An 18940-nucleotide genomic window follows, 5' to 3' on the forward strand; every position below is an offset into this window, starting at 1 on the left:
CCTTGCACTTTAAGACCGCACATAATGCTGATCCTAGGGGAATGAAAGTAATGGGCATTTATAAACTGAATATAAGTGAGAGGAGAGGAGATTACGATAATCAGCTCCTTAGAAAGGAATCCTATTGGATTTACCAATGTGGGAGCCTGCACCCTCTGGGCCTTAATAAGGACCTTAATATAAAGGCATTCCTCTGATATTTTTGTATTGTCAGTCCCGCTTTTGAAGTATCAGCGTGAATATTAACTGACAGTGACATCACGCTATCTTTTAATCTTACATAAATTTTGCATGATCCCACCCCCGTTGGAGGATAAGAAGGGGTGGACATGTGAAGAGTACGTCACGTCTGAGGAAGTCCATTGGACGAAACGCGTCACGTGCCTGTGACGTCCGCTACGTGGGCGGAGTTGGTCCCCCGTGCCTCCATGCTCTTCCTCTCGCCAAACTTACCGTTGTCTTCAGCAAACATACCGGAGAGTTACTGGACGCCGGAGCCATCACGCGTATACCAATTAGATGGGCAGAAGTATCCACCGGCTTGGAGTCATCCGGTCGTGAGTTATGATCTAATGCTTGAACAGCACAATGCAAATACCAATCTACCCATGCTAGCGTTTGATGTATGTTGATACTTAAAGTGAACCAGAGACGAAGCACCCTCATGTATTTTACCATAGAAATCAGTGGGAACATTAGAGAAAACGTCTGCCCTGCTCCCTGTTTCATCCTCACTGCTAAAAGTGTCTGTTATCTAGCTGAGATAAGAATCCCGGAGTGTCCATTGAGTCTGGCTTTGCTATAATGACTCAGCTATAATGATTCCTGAGCACAGCCAGCAGGGGGCAGGCTTGGACTTGAAAAGACACCAAAGACCACAGTCTCAGCTATAATCATTCTGTAGCAAAGCCAGACCGACTGCTTAGTCGGGATTCTTATCAGAGGTGATAACAGGCAAATTAAACAGAGAACAATGAAACAAAGAGCAGATTAGGTGTTTACTGTCATGTTCCCACTGATTTATAAGATAAAATACATGAGGGTGCTTCATCTCTGGTTCTCTTTAAGAACTTTGCTGGGTTTGGCTTGAGAGGTTTGACATGGATTTCAGTGTCAGTAATGAGCATGTATATGTCTACTAATACATAGAGGCGTGCAACAAGCACACGGGGTTGACCTACGGTGGCCACCGTTCTGGATGTCGCAAACCATCAATGCTTTTGAAGCCTGGGCCTGAAGATTATTAAGGTTGCAATCTACGATATTTGTGAATCTTTTTGTATGGAGTGCACTCCAGAGACTCACTACTATTTTTTGCACAGCCTGGCCATTCATAGCTGATGGAACGTATTTGTTTTTATGGGGGGTTTTTATGTGTGTCTTGTCCACTGTTGTGTGTTTTTTGATACTGGTCATATGCAATAAATTGATTATTATTAGGAATAGGTTCTGGCTCCCTTAGATCTTTCTAGTACATAGTTTGGCATAATTTCAAGGTGAGACGGAGAGATGATTATGTAAGTTGATATCCCGTACCAATTTATTCCAGTATGGTCTGTGTCTGCGCAGTACACTCCTGGTGACATCAGTGAGAGTGAGGACACGGGCGTGCAGGCGCAGTGGTGGTGCAGGGCCGCACAACTCGGCACACAAGTGATTTCCCCCCCCCCCCCCCCCTCCCTCCCTCCTTTTCTGCCCACCAACAGAGCTTTCTGTTGGTGGGGTCTGATTGCCCCCCCAGTTGTTTATTTTATTTTTTTATAAATATTTATTTTATTTATTTTTAATAAAATGTTACTATTTTTTTACATTTATTTTATACTCCTCCCTCCCCCCCGCCAGCCGATCAGCTGTCATAGGCTTCAGCCTATGACAGCCGATCACTTTCGTGCCTACAGAGGGGACAGCCTTGTCAAACGGACATGGCTGTCCCCAGTACAGCGCTGCTGCAGATCGCAGCGCTGTACAATGTTTAACCGGCGATCGCTGCTGAGAGACTGAAGGCGGAGTGGAGCTCCGCCTTTCAAGCAGAGATGCACGCGCATCAGCGCACGCAATCTCCTGCTAGCCCCATAGAAGGCCGTTCACGCCAATTTGCATGGAGCTGGCCCTGGGGCTGCCGCTGCGTTCACACCAGTTGGCGTGGAGCGGTCCTGGGGCTGCTGCCGCGTTCACACCAGTTGGCGTGGAGCGGTCCTGGGGCTGCCGCCACGTTCACACCAGTTGGCGTGGAGCGGTCCTGGGGCTGCCGCCGCGTTCACACCAGTTGGCATGGAGCGGTCCTGGGGCTGCCGCTGCGTTCACACCAGTTGGCGTGGAGCGGTCCTGGGGCTGCTGCCGCGTTCACACCAGTTGGCGTGGAGCGGTCCTGGGGCTGCTGCCGCGTTCACACCAGTTGGCGTGGAGCGGTCCTGGGGCTGCCGCCGCGTTCACACCAATTGGCGTGGAATGGTCGGCAAAAAGTTAATACAAACCTATAACTCCTACTGGTCACAAGTGTAGGAGTATCAACATAACAAACAACCCATTGGACATATATTTGACCCGTCTGTTGTAGTTCCCCCACCATCCTCCCTCATACCCCCCACAATTCCAAATTTAGAACACAATATGGAAAAAGGGGTTTAATACAATGCAGTTTGCCATTCATTTTCATATTTGTATTCAAGCAGATAAAACTTTTTAAATTGCAGATTGCTAAAAAGTTGGTAGATGAAATATTAACTCCCAGGACAAAACTTTGGAGATAAAGAGCTGCCCCCATCCTCTGGAACTCTCTTCCCTTGAATGTGTTTTCCCCATGCAGATTAAAACAGACAGCAGTGAAGCACTGCACACATTTTCTCTATCAATTACATTAGCTTCTGAGACAAAATGTGCATGGTTTCACACATACAGACACTCATGGGACTTGATTCACTAAACCGTGATAACTCAAATATCACACCTTATCAGAGTAGCATAGTGAGCGCTATGAACCTGCTAATTGGCAATGGCACTGGTCCTGCCCTGAGCCCCTGCAGGTTCGTAGCGCTGGCTATGCTACTCTGATAAGGCGTGTTAACTTTGATAAGGTGTGATAACTTTGATAAGGTGTGTTATTTGAGTTATCAGGGGTTAGTGAATCAAGCCCATGGTGTGCAAAAAATGCATACAGAAAACTGACAGAGGAGTGTGATCCCAGCCTCAGCTTATTACACTTAGAGCTTATTACGCTCACTTAGAACTGTCTCTGCATACTTCTCCAGCATCACTGCAGTACACAGCACTTGGGGAGGGGTAGAGAGGTTGGGGGCTGGGTGCACAAGACCCTGCAGCACACTGAATAGGGACTGTCTACAAATCTTTGTCTACAAAACTTTGTATGATATGTTATCAGTGGCTGAGCAGATGCAGTCATTACAACAATTGTGCAGAGAGCAGAAAGTTATTTTTCTCTCTGTGCCCTTAGTCGTCAGTCTCTCAGAACATGGAAAAGAAATTCCTACCCCCCCTGGGCCCCCTGTGGCTTCTTTGCCCCCCTAAGGCTGCATCCCTTGCAGGGTCTATTGTTACGCCCCTGGTTAGGGGCATGTTTGAAGGGGAGGTTTAGTCTCCGCTATGTGTCTGTAATCCCGTCAATTGACTTTGGGACGGGTATAATAATAAACCAGAAGTATGGGTGGCTGAAGAATGGGGCTGGTGAAACTTTCTAGTGGACCCTGAGGAAGGTCAGTGACATCATAAGCAGTTGTCCTCCAAGTCTACTGCCTTGGAATGAGTTTTAAAAAGGTATTATAAATTACAGGAAGCAATAGATGAGGGAGCCATGTCCTTACCAGCTTACAATTTAAAAGGATAGGGAGGAAACAACGGGTGAATCAATAAGTCTGCGTTTCCAGGGTTATATTCTACATGAAACAAAGCTTGGTCAGTTGTTAAAGCGGACCTGAACTCAGAACTTCCTCTCTGCTCTAAACAGCATAACAACCTTTTACAAAGAACGGTTCTTGGTAAAGTTGATACAAATCCTGCAGTGTTTCTACTTCCTGTTTTCGTGGAAGCAGACATATTGTTAACATCCTGTGTTTACCAATTAGATCTCTGTCGTGGCAGCCAGGTGACACAGCTGAGAGATCAAATTACAGTTCTGATTACTTGAAAAATAAAGCAAATCGAGAGCCCCAGTAGTGCAATATGTCAAACCAATTGGTCAATAGAGTAATATATAAGAATATACTCACAAAGGTAGGTTACCTCTGGTAACCACTCAGTACTAGGCAGGTGGGGAGATTAGACCCGACCCCACTCGGGTTAAAAATGTCACTCTCCGTAGAAGTAGAAAAACAGGGTAACAACCGTCCACCAAGGGTGGACACTCAGGATAAAGAATTGTTCAAAATGGAGGCGCCAGATAAGGATAAAATAGTTAAAAACGTTTAAAAAAGGGGGAGGTAGTGGTGGACTTATCTCCCACAAGTAGACACACAATCCAGTTATTCACTGAAAAATATCTTTATTCAAAAAGACTCCAAAGTAATAGCAACGCGTTTCAGAGGCAACTTCCCACTTCATCAGGCAGTATATGGAGCTTGTAAAGATCCAGTCAGGTATGAGCGCCTCCACGGTATGAGCACCTTTGACGATTTGCTGATCATGACTATTATAGTGAATGTCAATTGAAATAAAAACAGACAGATGGAGAGGGAAGGTTCCAGGTGCTATAGAGCCTTCCTGTTCCTCTCACAGTCCCCTCGTTCCTGCACTGTCAACCCTGTTAGCAGTATTTGATCGATCGGTCGTGACTTCCAAAGCTACGGGTGGCTTTGGAAGTCTTCGGAAGTCCCAAGTGCTCCTGAAGACGGGCGGTTCTGTACTGCGTGCTCATGCATGCGAAGACTTCTGAAGCCTCCTGTGGCAGCAGATTTGAAGGGCATGAAAGCACTGGAATTAAGGGGCCGTGAGAGGACCGGGAAGGGTCTATAGGACCCAGAGCCTTCCCTCTCCATAGGTAAGTATCTGAGGTTTTTTTTTAAATTTCAGTTGTCTGCTTTAAATCAGAGACTTACACATCTATCACCTGACCAGACTGATCACATGCTGCTCCATGACTTCTAGACACGACCACCACTAATCAGAGACTTACATATCTATTACCTGACCAGACTGATCACATGCTTCTCCATGACTTCTAGACACGACCACCACTAATCAGAGCCTTACACATCTATCACCTGACCAGACTGATCACATGCTTCTCCATGACTTCTAGACACGACCACCACTAATTAGAGCCTTACACATCTATTACCTGACCAGACTGATCACATTCTTCTCCATGACTTTTAGACATGACCACCACTAATCAGAGACTTACACATCTATCACCTGACCAGACTGATCACATGCTTCTCCATGAGTTCTTCTAGACACGACCACCACTAATCAGAGCCTTACATATCTATCACCTGACCAGACTGATCACATGCTTCTCTATGACTTCTAGACACGACCACCACTAATCAGAGCCTTACACCTCTATCACCTGATCAGACTGATCACATGCTTCTCCATGAGTTCTTCTAGACATGACCATCACTAACCATCACACATGTATTTGCTCGGCCCCATGCCACCATCTTATGTTTACTAAAATTAATGTAGCATGCCACCATTTTTAGGGCTTGTTCACCTCTAAGACGTTTTCAGATTTTTTTTTTTAAGCACCGGCGATTTTGAAAATCGCCCTAAAAGCGCTTGAGCAATGATTCCCTATGAGAGTTTTCACATATGAGTGGTTCATTTCCGATCTGCTCAGCAAAGCGCTGCCTGTACCATTTTTTTTTGAGCGGTTTTGCTCAATGGAAGGTATAGGGAAATCGGAAAGCGCTTGAAAAAGTGCTTTGTATGGCGATTTCCCCAGCGCTTTTCATAAATAAATACATTGCATTTATTCAATTCCAGGTAAAAAAGTTCACTTCCTGACTGACTTCAGGAAGGGAAAAAATGAACCACTCTGCAAAAGCGCTTAGAAAAGTGCTTTATAAAAAAAATCGTAGCGCGCAGTGGAGCACCGGGAGGCGCAAAAAAAATCGAAAATCGCTGGCGTCAGCTATTTCGATTATAGATTTGAATAAAGCCTAAAGGACAACTGTAATGAGAGCTATATGGAGACTTCCATATTTATTTCCTTGTAAACAATACCAGTTGCCCGGCTATCCTGCTGATCCTCAGCCTCTAATACTTTTATTTGTTTTTGTTTAGTAATTCTTTTATTTAGCATTTTCAAAGATAAGTACAACAGTAGAAGGACAAAAAGGCGTGTCTAAAAGTCATTTCACTAAGGTTGAGACATGAATAATATCAAGAAAGCGGAAGAACAGTTGGTGGCTAAGCAGTGCCACCGCAAAATATAACAGACAAATCAACCCAGTCAAATGAGCCAATAAGATCGTGCATAGAGGGACTATTGAGATGAGAAGTCTAATGTCACATCATGGAACCCCATGGTGAATAGGCGGCTCTGCAGAGCACTCCAGCAAAGGTTTTAGTCCTTCCAAAGCAACAGTGCCAGCTCAGAATGAAGGCATAGCATCAAGGGACGACCTCGGGCCCGGTAGGGATCATACTCCCATGGGCTTGTTTCAAGAGCAGGCATCGCCCTTAACTGGGAAGCTGTCAGCCTCTAATACTTTTAAAGTGTATCTGTAGATCATAAAATCAAAAATCAATTCTTTATTTTTATCTGGTAAACAAGTAAAAGGGATGCTAACCAGGCAATCTAGTTAAAATCACTATTACTTTTCTTGCTGATAAATGATCATCCCCCAGTTTACCTGACTCTAATTTGGTACACATAAAATTTGGTACGCAAAAAGGAAGTTGCAGGGCATGCTGGGTTGTCCTTTTTTGCTTCTATACTTCCTCCTCAGACTCAACTAATGCAGCCTGATTGGCTGAAGCCTCTTCCCCTCCTGTTTTCCCCTCTCACACCTCTGTTCCTCTCTGGCCAGTATTTCTCATGCTGAGACAATGCACTTTCTATAGTGGAGGCATATACAATCAGGCAGAGGAGAGTAAGGGAGGAAATGACATCAGGGTTGGCTTCAAAACACCCATACTTAAAATGGGAAATGCTAAGAAGGATTTTCTCTTTTTTTACTGTAGAAAAATCACTAAAATCAAAACGTGGACAGCGCAATACATATGCTTTGTAAGTAGAACAAGTATTTATCTACTTCTATATGTGTTTTTTTGGGGGTTTTTTTTTTTTAGATAGTGTGGCTCAAGCTCCTCTTTATCCAAAGACCCTGAACAAGCATGCTGCATATCGGGTGTTTCTGACATTATTGTCAAATCAGACAAGATTATCTGCATGCTTGTTTCAGGTGTGATTCAGCCACTACTGCAGCCAAATAGACCAGCAGGGCTGCCAGGCATCTGGTTTTGTTTAAAAGGAAATATGGCAGCCTCCATATCCCTCTTTTTACAGTTGTCCTTTAACTGCAAACTCCTCCCCCTCCCTCTCAGACATCACATAACTTCTCACAGCTCAGTCTCTTCCCCACTTATTGCCTTATTGGGACTTGTGCTGTGCTTGATGAATACATATTTGCTTTGCTAGCAGTAAGAATCATAAGGCACACAGACCAACCTGGACTAGCAGAATAAACAAAAGTGTGCAGCAAACATATGAGCGCAGTAAAAGTCCCATCATTTTTCAGTTTACAAAGCACATTGACAACAGCAACCCATGTGGGGGAATTTGAGGAGAAAACTTCCTCCCAAGAAAGACATGCAATGTTGTGCACTTTGCTTTTATTTGCCTTCATTGTGAAATCTGGGATTTTTCATGTGAGGGTTGATAGCGCTGCTAAATGTTTCTCTGATAGTGGCTGAGCTGCCTGTCCGGGACAATGCAGGAGAGAGGTCCTCTGGGGGGTTTGCGGGGCAGGAAGAATGGGGCTCTGTGGGTGCAGCATGGGGGGATGGACTTCAGGGTGATGTCATTTATTTCAGCCTGATTTGTCTCTGTGTAGAGGATGGGGAGTTCTGGGACACAAAGGGTCTCAAGTGTGCAGAGTAGTTCTGGTGCCAGATGTGAGGAGAGAGAAAGTGAAAGGGGTGGAGGGAAGATATAAGCGAGAAGCCAGGGCTGGGGGAAGCAGACACTCTGCAGACACAGCTCAGGAATCATGGCCGAGACAATCAGCCAGCAGACAGGTAACCCAGCATAGAGGTCACGGGATGACTGGGGGATTATGGGATATTGCTGCAGATTCTATAGGAAATACTTCATGGCCTTTTTATAGATTGGTGAATAAGAAATTCCACCAATGCTCCTCCCCCCCCATTTCCTGGAATCCTCATATGTATGGAGCATTTGCTCTAATTGATTTTTTTTAACTATTAAGTCGCCCTTAAAAGCCTGTCCGGGAATATCCTGCTGCTTCTTGTGGGTCGATAACATTCTCTGCGCTTCTAGAGTAACTCATACCAGATGTTTCCTTCATGGGAAATATTGCCAGAGATGTTATCCCTTCCTTAACCCTATAGCAGCCACATATAGCAAAACTTCATGTGCTTTGCTGGGCTGATTTTTTTTTTTTTTCTGCCGCTGGGGAATGCAGAGTGGTGCAGGGAGCTGTCATACTTACCGGTTCTGGGCGGCTGGATTGGCTTCTCCTCTCCTCCACTGGTGGCGCTGCAACACTGACCCTCTTCTGAGTTCTGATCACATGATATGGCATATGATTGTAACCCAGGGGATGGTGTCAGCAGTGCAGCACCGCCCTGGTGGTGGAAGAGGGGTGATGGAAGAGTCTCATTCACACCGGGCGGTGCTGCACAGTTGACACAATCCCCTAGGTTACGATCACGTCATATCATGTGATCGGAACTCCGCAGAGGATGCTGGGAGTGCAGCACCACCGGTGGATGAAGAAGAGAAGCTGATCCAGCCGCCCAGAACAGGTAAGTATGACCGCTTCCTGCACAGCTCTGCATAGCTGCATTAGGCGGTAAAATGGTTTATGGCCTTAGAAGACTCCCTCTCACACATTATCTATTATTATTTAGTATTTATATAGTGCTAACATCTTCCGCAGCGCTGTACAGAGTATATTATCTTGTCACTAACTGTCCCTCAGAGGGGCTCACAATCTAATCCCTGCCAAAGTTATGTCTATTTATGTATGGTGTAGTGTGTGTATCGTAGTCTAGGGCCAATTTACGGGGAAGCCAATTAACCTATCTCCGTGTTCTCCGCAGGCTCTGTTAGCCGGGTGCTCCACCCGGCTAGTTTTGGTGACCACCCGGCTGTCATCGGCTCACCTCCTCCTATGCTGTAAGCAGAGTTGCTCACAGAAGCACTGGCCCTGCATTCTCATCTCGCCCCACCCGGCTACTATTTCATGCCACCCGGCTGTAAAATATTTCTGGGGAGAACACTGCTATCTGTATGTTTTTGGGATGTGGGAGGAAATCAGAGTGCCTGGAGGATACCCACACAGACACTGGGAGAACATACAAACTCCTTGCAGATAGTGCCCTGGCTGGGATTCAAACAGGGACCCAGCGCTGCAAAACAAGAGCACTAACCATTATGCCACCATGCTGCCCTATCTTGAGATACTGTGTGCAGGGTTATTAACAGGTTAAAGGGAAGGTTCAGGGAGGGTGGAGAAAAAATAAAAATCAATTTCCACTTACCTGGGGCTTCCTCCAGCCCGTGGCAGGCAGGAGGTGCCCTCGCCGCCGCTCCGCAGGCTCCCGGTGGTCTCCGGTGGCCGACCCGACCTGGCCAGGCCGGCTGCCAGGTCGGGCTCTTCTGCGCTCCAAGTCCTTGTACTTCTGCGTCCCACGCCGGCGCTCTGACGTCATCGGACGTCCGCCGGGCTGTACTGCGCATGCGCAGTAGTTCTGCGCATGCGCAGTACAGCCCGGCGGACGTCCGATGACGTCAGAGCGCCGGCGTGGGACGCAGAAGTACAAGGACTTGGAGCGCAGAAGAGCCCGACCTGGCAGCCGGCCTGGCCAGGTCGGGTCGGCCACCGGAGACCACCGGGAGCCTGCGGAGCGGCGGCGAGGGCACCTCCTGCCTGCCACGGGCTGGAGGAAGCCCCAGGTAAGTGGAAATTGATTTTTATTTTTTCCCCACCCTCCCTGAACCTTCCCTTTAAAGAGGAACTGTAGTCAAAGAACAATGAATAGAATTGCTTTTTTTGTTGTTGTTTTCTTTTTATAATATTCATTTATAAATGTTATAAGTGTTTGCCCATTGTAAATCCTTCCTCTCTCTGTTTTACTTTGTGAAATTTATCACAGTAGGCAATACCTTTAGCACCGGCAGGTGATCTCTTCAGAATATTTGTTTACCGTGCCAGTAGAAAAGCTCTCTAGGCTGCTCTGGGGGGAGAATTCCGCATAATAAACAGCCTAGGCTAAGCTTCGGTGGGAGGGCGGAGCTGCATACCAATATACAGCAATATTGTCATGAACTCGCCTGTGGCATATTCTGTTGGTTGCAGCTGAGCAGAATATGAACTCATTGGTGGATGTTCACATAAAAGCCTCTTCCTGTCTTGACACTTTGCCCGTGATAGCGACCAGCTTATAGCTGCATTGCTGGGTCTTGTGTTACAACTGTAGCTTACCTTCCATTGTAGCTTTGTGATTATGTGCTATTCCTGCAGTGGTGAATAGCAGCGTTCCTTCCAGCCATGTCATGTGGACGTTCCATAGCTGTAGTTGCTATTGGTGACACTCCTTCTAGTCCTGCATGTTAGTACGTTGCCATCACTGCGGTTATGATTGGTAGACACTCATTCTAGTCCTGCCTGTCAGTATGTTACCATCACTGCGGTTGCTATTGGTAACACTCCTAGTCCTGCCTGTCAGTATGTTACCATCACTGCGTTTGTGATTGGCAGACACTCCTTCTAGCTCTGCCTGTCAGTACGTTGCCATAGCTGCGGTTGCTATTGGTGATGTTGCTTCTAGTTCTGCCTGCCAGTACGTTGCCATCACTGCGGTTATGATTGGCAGACACTCTTTTTAGTCCTGCCCATCTAGACACTGCCATCACTTGGATTGTGATTGGCAGATGCACCTTCTTGTCCTGAATTGTGGGCCTATAATATCAGCGGTTAGGGCCCTTTTCCACTTGCTGTGATCCGCTTCAAAAAGCATATTGCAGCCTTTTTGCCTAATCGCAATCTTCGACCGGCGCAATTCTTGTCCAGAACGCGCTGTGCTCCCGACGGCTACACATGCAATTGCGGCTAGTGGGAAAAACAGATTGCGCAAATGCAGGTGATTTGCGATCGCGCTTGCTAGTGGAAAAGAGCCCTTACTGTTGGTTATTTTCCTTCCTGTTCTGTCTAGTCTTGTTTATATTTGTGTGGACGTTTATCATCGCTACGGTAACAATTGGATTGGTAAACATTCCCTCCTGTCTGTCCTTGTCTTGTTTATTGTGGCAGTTACCAGAAGCTCAGAGCTGCGGTCGATTTGAGCAATCTGCGTCCCTGTTTCCTGTCTGTCTACTCCTGCTGTGATCTGATCTGGCTCCCTTACGTTGCATCCCACACTTCCTCCTGATATTACCCAGTAATGCCTGTCTTTGCTTAGTGGGCTAAGCAAAGACAGGCATTACTGGGTAATATCAGGAGGAAGTGTGGGATGCAACGTAGGGGAGCCAGATCAGATCACAGCAGGAGTAGACAGACAGGAAACAGGGACGAAGATTGCTCAAATCGACCGCAGCTCTGAGCTTCTGGTAACTGCCACAATAAAAAAGACAAGGACAGACAGGAGGGAATGTTTACCAATCCAATTGTTACCGTAGCGATGATAAACGTCCACACAAATATAAACAAGACTAGATAGTTCTGGTAGTATCTCTGTCTTCCTTCCTTCCTTGTGCATTAAGGCCTGGGTGTAACTGTACGCTGGGTAGACGCAACATGTCTCCCGAGGCAAAAAACAAAAAATAAACAAACAAGCAAATACTTACCTATTGAGAGGGAAGGCCCTATAGAGTCTTCCCGCTCCTCTGACGGGCCTCTCGTTCCAGAGCTGTCACTCTTTTTAGCAGTATTCGACCGATCGTTCGTATACTGCTCTTGGGGAGCCTGAGTACTCTTGAAGATGGGCGGCTCCGTACTGCGCCTGAGCTAGTGTTCTCTCTTGCGCGCTCACGCATGCGCAGTACCGAGCTGCCCGTCTTCAGGAGCACTCGGCTCCCGCGGCAGGGGATTGAAACGGGGGTGACATCGTTGCATCGAGGGACCGTGAGAGTAACAGGAAAGATTTATAGGATCCAGAGCCTTCCCTCTCCTTGGGTAAATATCTGTTTGTTTTTTGGGGGTTTACATTAGCTTTAAGAGTGATGCATCATGGGAAATCACAGCTGCTCTCTTTAAAGCTGAATTATTGCAAGTACTTTCTGTTTTACAGGACAACTGAAGTGAGAAGACTATGGAGGCTGCCATACTTATTTCCTTTTTAAACAATACCAGTTGCCTGGCCCTGGCAGTCCTGCTGATCTGTTTGGCTGCCGTAGTGCCTGAATAACACCAGAAACCAGCATGGAGCTAATCTTGTCAGATCTGACAATAATGTCAAACACCTGATCTGCATTTGCTTGTTCAGGGTCTATGGCTGAAAGTATTAGGGCTCGTTTCCACTAGTGCGAATCCGCATGCGGGCACTGCACGCGGATTTGCATAGGCAATGTCAGTGGATGGGGCTGTTTCCACTTCTGCGGGTGCGGCAGCGTTTTTCGAAGCGGCAGAAATCTGCACGGCAGAGCCGTCAGATTTCGCGTGCAGAAGGAATGTGCACGAATTGCCGCTAATGTATCTTAATAGGGAAATCGCATGCGGGGTGACCATGCGTTTTTTGACGCGAAATCGCATGCGATTTCGCATAGGTAATAATGTTAATTTACACCAGCAGTGACATGGTTAAATTCGCATATACCTTACCTATGTGGAATCGCATGCGAAATCGCGGCAAAAACGCATGCGGAATCGCACCCGCATGCGATTTCGTCCGCGGTGGAATGCAGGCGATTCCGCACCGCACTAGTGGAAACGAGCCCTTAGAGGCAGAGGATCAGCAGGACAGCCAGGCAATTGGTGTTGCTTAAAAGGTAATAAATATGGCAGCCTCCACATACCTCTCAATTCATTTGTCCTTTAAAGAGTCTGAAGCCATATAAATTACCTCCTTTTTTTTATTGCATAGTTATCTTAAGCATTAAGATCAAAGCTTATTCGCCGCATCCCTGCGGCAGAACAGAGTATTTATCCCTCCAAAATCCCGGAGCAAAATTCGATGATTTTTCAGGTCATAGATTTTGCTGCCCGGGGCAGGCAGAGCTGTGCGCTATAGCTGTCCCTCTAATCCAGTCAATCCCCGCCTCTCCCCACCCCTCTCAGTGAAAGAAGACTGAGAAAGGCGGGAAGAGGCAGAGATTGACTGGAGCAGAGGCAGGGCTACTGTGCAAAGCTCTGCCTCTTGCAGGAAGCAAAATTCTGCGATCGCAGAATTTTGTCCCCAGGGTTTTGGGGGGATAAATACCTTGTTCTGACATGAGAACGTGGCGAATCCACTTTGATCTTAAAGCTTAAAATAACCATACAAGAAAAAGAGGTAATTTATATGGCTTCAGACTCTTTAAGAAGGCAAAATTATATTTATCATTACTTTTTTTTTTTTTTAGTAGGCCGGGCATTTCGGTTTCGTTTAGCCCCTTATACTCTCGTAGTGGATATGGGTCACCCTGAGCTAGCTGGGTACTCCGTCCTAAAGGAATTGTTAGTCTTCATTTGCAGCAGGTTAGCTAGAAAGCCCTGTTTTTTTTTTTATTTTATTTTAATTGTTATGGCCCGTTTCCATTACATACACTACATACATACACTTTCATTGACAGACACAGGGCCTGATCCAATTTACCTTTTCTCGTAAGTTTTCTCCTAGATGATATTTTCACTTTATAAATAAAATGCCTTTTAAGCCACCAACAAGCAAGAAAATACTCAAAATAATTTTGACAGTACTGCAGAGTGTAAAAGTTATTTCAAACTCCTGTAGGAATGAGCACAATATAAATACATGATAGTCATAATGAGCTCATGAAGATGTTATCAATCATCTCTTCTGTGTTGGTTCTGCAGGTAAAGGCCTGTCTATGGCAGATCGTAAAAGACCTCTATTTATCAAACAGAACAAGCATCTCTTCATCTCAGAGAAGATAGGTCCTCTGACCATATACAAGATGTTGTTATCACTGAAGACTGTCGATTCTCAGAAGATCTGGGAATATGGAGCAGAGAAACCTCACAAGGACAACAAAGTCATAATGTTTGTTGGAGAAAAAGGATCTGATAAATCGTCTCTGATTAATACGGTGTTGAACTGCGTCTTTGGTGTGAAGTGGGAAGACGAGTTTCGTGTCCAGCTGATCGATGACAGAGGTGGGCTGAGTTCGTTCCAGACACCGAGAGTCACCATTTACCAGATCAACCGTGAGGACGGATTCCTAATCCCATACTCCATAACCATCATTGACATCCCGGAGTTTGGAGACACCAACGAAAAGAGACATAATGAGAAAATGATGAGGCAGATACGAGAATTTTTTTCTAAGGGCAGCTTTACTAAGATAGATGCCATCTGTTTTGCTGTTCGGTCCCGTTTGGAATGCTTGACTGCAACACAGATGTACATTTATGAAAATATGTTAACTATTTTTGGGGAAATTGTGAGGGAAAATATTGTCTTCTTTGCCGCATCAGCAGAAGCCAAGGAGAAGAACGTTCCTTCAACAGCTACTGAGCCAACAGCTCTCCCTGCCCAACCTGATCATGGACAATTCGTGTACTACATAGTGGACAATGCCGTTGTCTACGCCGATAACTCCCCCACGGAAGACAGTAATTTTACCTACGTAGCTAATGAATTGCAGTGGAGGATGGGTATGGACAGCATCAAACAATTTCTTTCAGAATATTTGCCTACCTTAACCAGTAAATGTTTAAGTCTGAAGAAGGAGGATCTGGCAGAAACCAATGCTTTGGAGGTCATGTTGGATGGATCAGTCCAAAAACTGATGGAGACCATGTTTGTTTGGTGTGAAGTGGAGGAAAGATGGAGAGCTCTGAAGGAATCCAAGCAGCATAGCGAAACTGAATTCAAGATCAAAGTAAAGCAAACCATAAAGAAGAAAATAATGTCAAGTGAAAACTCAACCAACTGCAACACATGTCAAGCCACATGTCACCAAGACTGCCTGGTTGCCTTTGACGCCATGAAGTATTTCTGTGAAGTCTTCTATTGGAATGCAGTTTGCAAGGTGTGTGGTCACGGCCAGAGCTCGCACCGCTCGGAGAACTTCTACTGGGAAACAACCATGGTGACCAAGGAGATAGATTATTCTGAAATAAAAGAAAAATACAAAAGAGAGTACAATGAAGAGATGACTTACGAGAGGATTCTAGGCAAGATGCAAACAGAAATGTCACAAGGGGAGAAAGAGGCGGTGGCCATCACTCAGAAGATCGCCAACAGCCTGAGACGGCTCCAAGAGATTTCCAGCAGATCCAATCCGATAACTGTTAAAGATTACATCCATGTGCTCATCGAGACAGAGAGGCGGGAGAAAAGAAGTGGCTATGAGGAGAGAATTAATGTGCTGGAAGCAGCGATAAGGGAATGCATTGCTAAGTAAGGAGCCAATGACCAACCTGATGTTCAGTTTGTTTGTTCTTCTCAGAAAAAAAACCCAAACCTTGGAACTGTAAATGTTTTTACACATGCCATTTGTGTTTTTATGTTTAAAAAGGAACTGTAACCAAGGATTGAACTTTATCCCATCCAGTAGTTGATACCTCCTTTCCCATGAAAAATCAGCAGAAATGCCTGAATGGCTGATATTGTGGTGAAACCCTCCCACAGTGTGATGTCAGGACCTAGGTCCTGACATCACACTGCGGGAGCCTCATTGCATCGTGGGAAATAACAGCTTTTTCCAACTGCCAAGCAACGAGTATCTCCCTGTGTGCATATGTACTGTATATCTATATATGGGAAAAAAAAAACTTTCAGCCTATCGCATTGCTAGGGGGTGTGGTTATAGATAATGGCAGTTGGTACTTTTTTTTTTTTTTTCATGTCTGCCAGTAGTAAAGATGATGACCTGCAGGCTGATTGGGGATCAAACATTATGAATAAATTACATGGGTAACATCAATCATTTTTTGATTTTGCTTCTATTTTTTAACTTCTCATTTTGCAATGTATTGATTTATTTTTTTCCCCTTTTTTGCTAAACTTCCTCTTTAAAGAGACCCTGTAACAAAAAAAAGTTCCCCTCGGGGTACTCACCTCGGGAGGGGGAAGCCTCAGGGTCCCAATGAGGATTCCCCCTCCCCTGTAGCTGCAGGCAGTCCAGCGCTGGCTCCCCGAAGCGTCCCGCAATCCTCCCTCGACAAGCCTGACAAGCGCTGATTTATTTACCTTTCCGTGGCTCCAGCGGGGGCGCTGTTGCGGCTTTCCGCACAGAGATAGGCGAAAATAGCCGATCTCCGTCGGGTCCGCTCTACTGCACAGGCACAGTACAGCGGCCCGACAGCGATTGGCTATTTCCGCCTATCTCCGAGGTGGAGAGCCGATACTGCACCTGCACTGGAACTGGTAAGGTAAATATTTACATCCCCGCTGTTCGGGGAGCTTGATCTCTGCCGACGTAGGACGGGGGAAGCCTCAATAGGATCCGGAGGCTTCTCCCACCCCAGGTGAGTACCCCCCAGGGGAGGTTTTTCTCAGTACAGGTTTTCTTTAAAGTAAACCTAGTAAAAATGAAAAAAAAAAGTTACACACTGACATCAGTAGGGAGAAGTTTTTGGATGCTCTAATCTTCTGCGACCCCATCCCTGCAGGCTGGGACCCTCTTTATCTTCATGGCGGTACTCCCCTCCGTGTATGACAGCAGCCACACAGCGCAGGTGCCAGTGTGTTCCCTGCTGCGCAGAAGCAAGCGGCTGCTTGTGCACCGAGATAAAAGCCAGATACGGGTGGTTCCGTGCTACTGCGTATATGCGGGCTGAACTTTTTGCGCCTGCACAGTGTGGCCATGCTTGTGGATAGAGGGAAGCACGGCTGTGACCAAACTCAACCTCAATGGCCTCAATTCTGGTAGGGTTTCCAAGCAAATCATTGCATGTATGGTTATTTTACACGTGGTCATGACATTTAGCAATTCTGGTAGGTTTTAACTCATGCTGTAAATTTTAGGCATGAATTACTGCATGCGGTACATTATGCGGTACATTATGTGGTAATTCGTGTGGTAATTTGCGTGTGGTAATTTTACCGAAAATAGATATTCTCATGGAAATTAGGGGGCATGTTAGCACATAATTTACTGATCAGTTTAAAACCTGCCTGTACTTGGAGGTAAAATCAATATGTGTGCATTTTGCAGTTTTTAGTGGAGTTCCTATTGCTGTTTTAGTGTCGTTCCTATTCAGGCTGTGTAATAGAAAGTAATAGTAAAAATAAAACTCCAAATATTTAATGGATTTTTTTTATATAGGTGATGCCTATAAATATATGTTCCATAGGTTGCTACATAATCAAATACACCTCCCCCCTCAACAAAAAACATCTTCCAAAGACTATCCTAACTTATGGAAGACAATTAAAGACTATTATTTATTTACCGCATGGTTACCGCTGAAATACCGCACTTTTTACTGCACTTCATGTTTTAGGGCTGGAACCCACAGGAGCGCTTTTGGCAGCGTTTTGGCAGCACTGCGATACGCTAGCAGTTTGCCAAAACGCTGGGCTAATGTTAATGGATGGGGCAACTTCCACAGGAGCGTTTGCGTTTCTCAGAAACGCAAACGCAGGACGTGCAGCATTTTGGGAGCGTTAGCGCTTCAATGTAAAGTATTGAACCGCTAGCGGAAACGCTCAGCAAAACCTAAACTGAGCGGTTTTGCTAGCGTTTTGCGGTTCAGCACACTGTAACAAAATGAAAAATAATTCACAGGACCAATCAGGATAAAAACGCAAAACGCTAGGCACCCGCTGGGGAAAAAAATACAATGTTGCAAAACACAACCCAAAACGCGCATGAATCCGCTTGCAAACCGCTCAGACAAAACGCTAGCGGTTGCGTTTTGCGTTTGCGGTTTTCAGTGGGTTCCAGGCCTTACCGCATGTTCAGAAATGTGGAAAAATCTGTCAGAATTGCTAAAAAAAGAGGAAAATACCACATGAGGTATTTTACCAACAAAAAAAAATATTTTCCGCACATAGCTACCAGAATTGAGGCCAATGTGTTGAAGATTGTTTAGAGGGTCCCAGCACAGCGCAGGAGTGGCCTAGGAAGATCGGGAAAGCTTCTGGATCTTGCGTCAGGGAGTGAATTTAAAAACCGCACTGGAAAAGCGTTTTGAAAAGTGCTTTTACCAAAAAACGCAGCACGCAGTGGAGCGCTGGGAGGGGGAAAAAACCCACCACACAAAATTGCAAAACGTTTGCATTTACGATTTTAGATGTGAACAAGGCCTAAGAGTGGAAGGCGGCTCTCTGAATCTGAGTGGTGTTTGAGGATAGCATGCCTCCCATCCATCCTGGTTTTGCTGGGACTGTCCCGTGTTGAGATGTATGGTCCCGTGTCCCGCAGATAATGCAGAGTGGCAGCGGAAGGATCAGGATGGAGAGTGGCAGTGGAGGGATCACAGCCTCACACCTAGCAGGCTGTAATGTCAGACATATCACCCGGGGGTAATAGACAGACAATTTAGTATGCACAATATTTGTGTCTCGTAGAAAAAGATTCAAACTCAGCTATGAACACCGCAGAAAGCTTGCAAGAAGCCTATGTACTGACAGCGTTATCATGGTTCTTAATTGGATTCAATACACTAGGGAGGAGGGCCAC

The 18940-nt window shown here is 45.8% G+C and overlaps 1 protein-coding gene across 9 annotated transcripts in view; it reads left to right on the forward strand.

The window, feature by feature from the left end:
* Positions 1-16237, forward strand: part of LRRC61 (leucine rich repeat containing 61) — a 40748-nt gene extending 24511 nt beyond the window's left edge. For 5 of the 9 annotated variants that reach the window (XM_068235351.1, XM_068235349.1, XM_068235354.1 and 2 more), the window contains one exon: positions 14163-16237. In XM_068235351.1, the coding sequence (XP_068091452.1) occupies positions 14163-15715 (1553 nt within the window). In that variant the 3' untranslated portion in view covers positions 15716-16237. Of the gene's footprint in view, positions 1-7893; positions 7909-8022; positions 8203-8911; positions 8953-9249; positions 9326-14162 lie in introns of those variants that run through there. The other 4 variants (XM_068235355.1, XM_068235353.1, XM_068235352.1 and 1 more) reach the window with 4 other exon arrangements.
* The last annotated feature ends 2703 nt before the right edge of the window (positions 16238-18940 follow it).

This window comes from Hyperolius riggenbachi, chromosome 5 (genome assembly GCF_040937935.1).
Source record: "Hyperolius riggenbachi isolate aHypRig1 chromosome 5, aHypRig1.pri, whole genome shotgun sequence".
In the NCBI taxonomy this organism is placed as follows: domain Eukaryota; kingdom Metazoa; phylum Chordata; class Amphibia; order Anura; family Hyperoliidae; genus Hyperolius; species Hyperolius riggenbachi.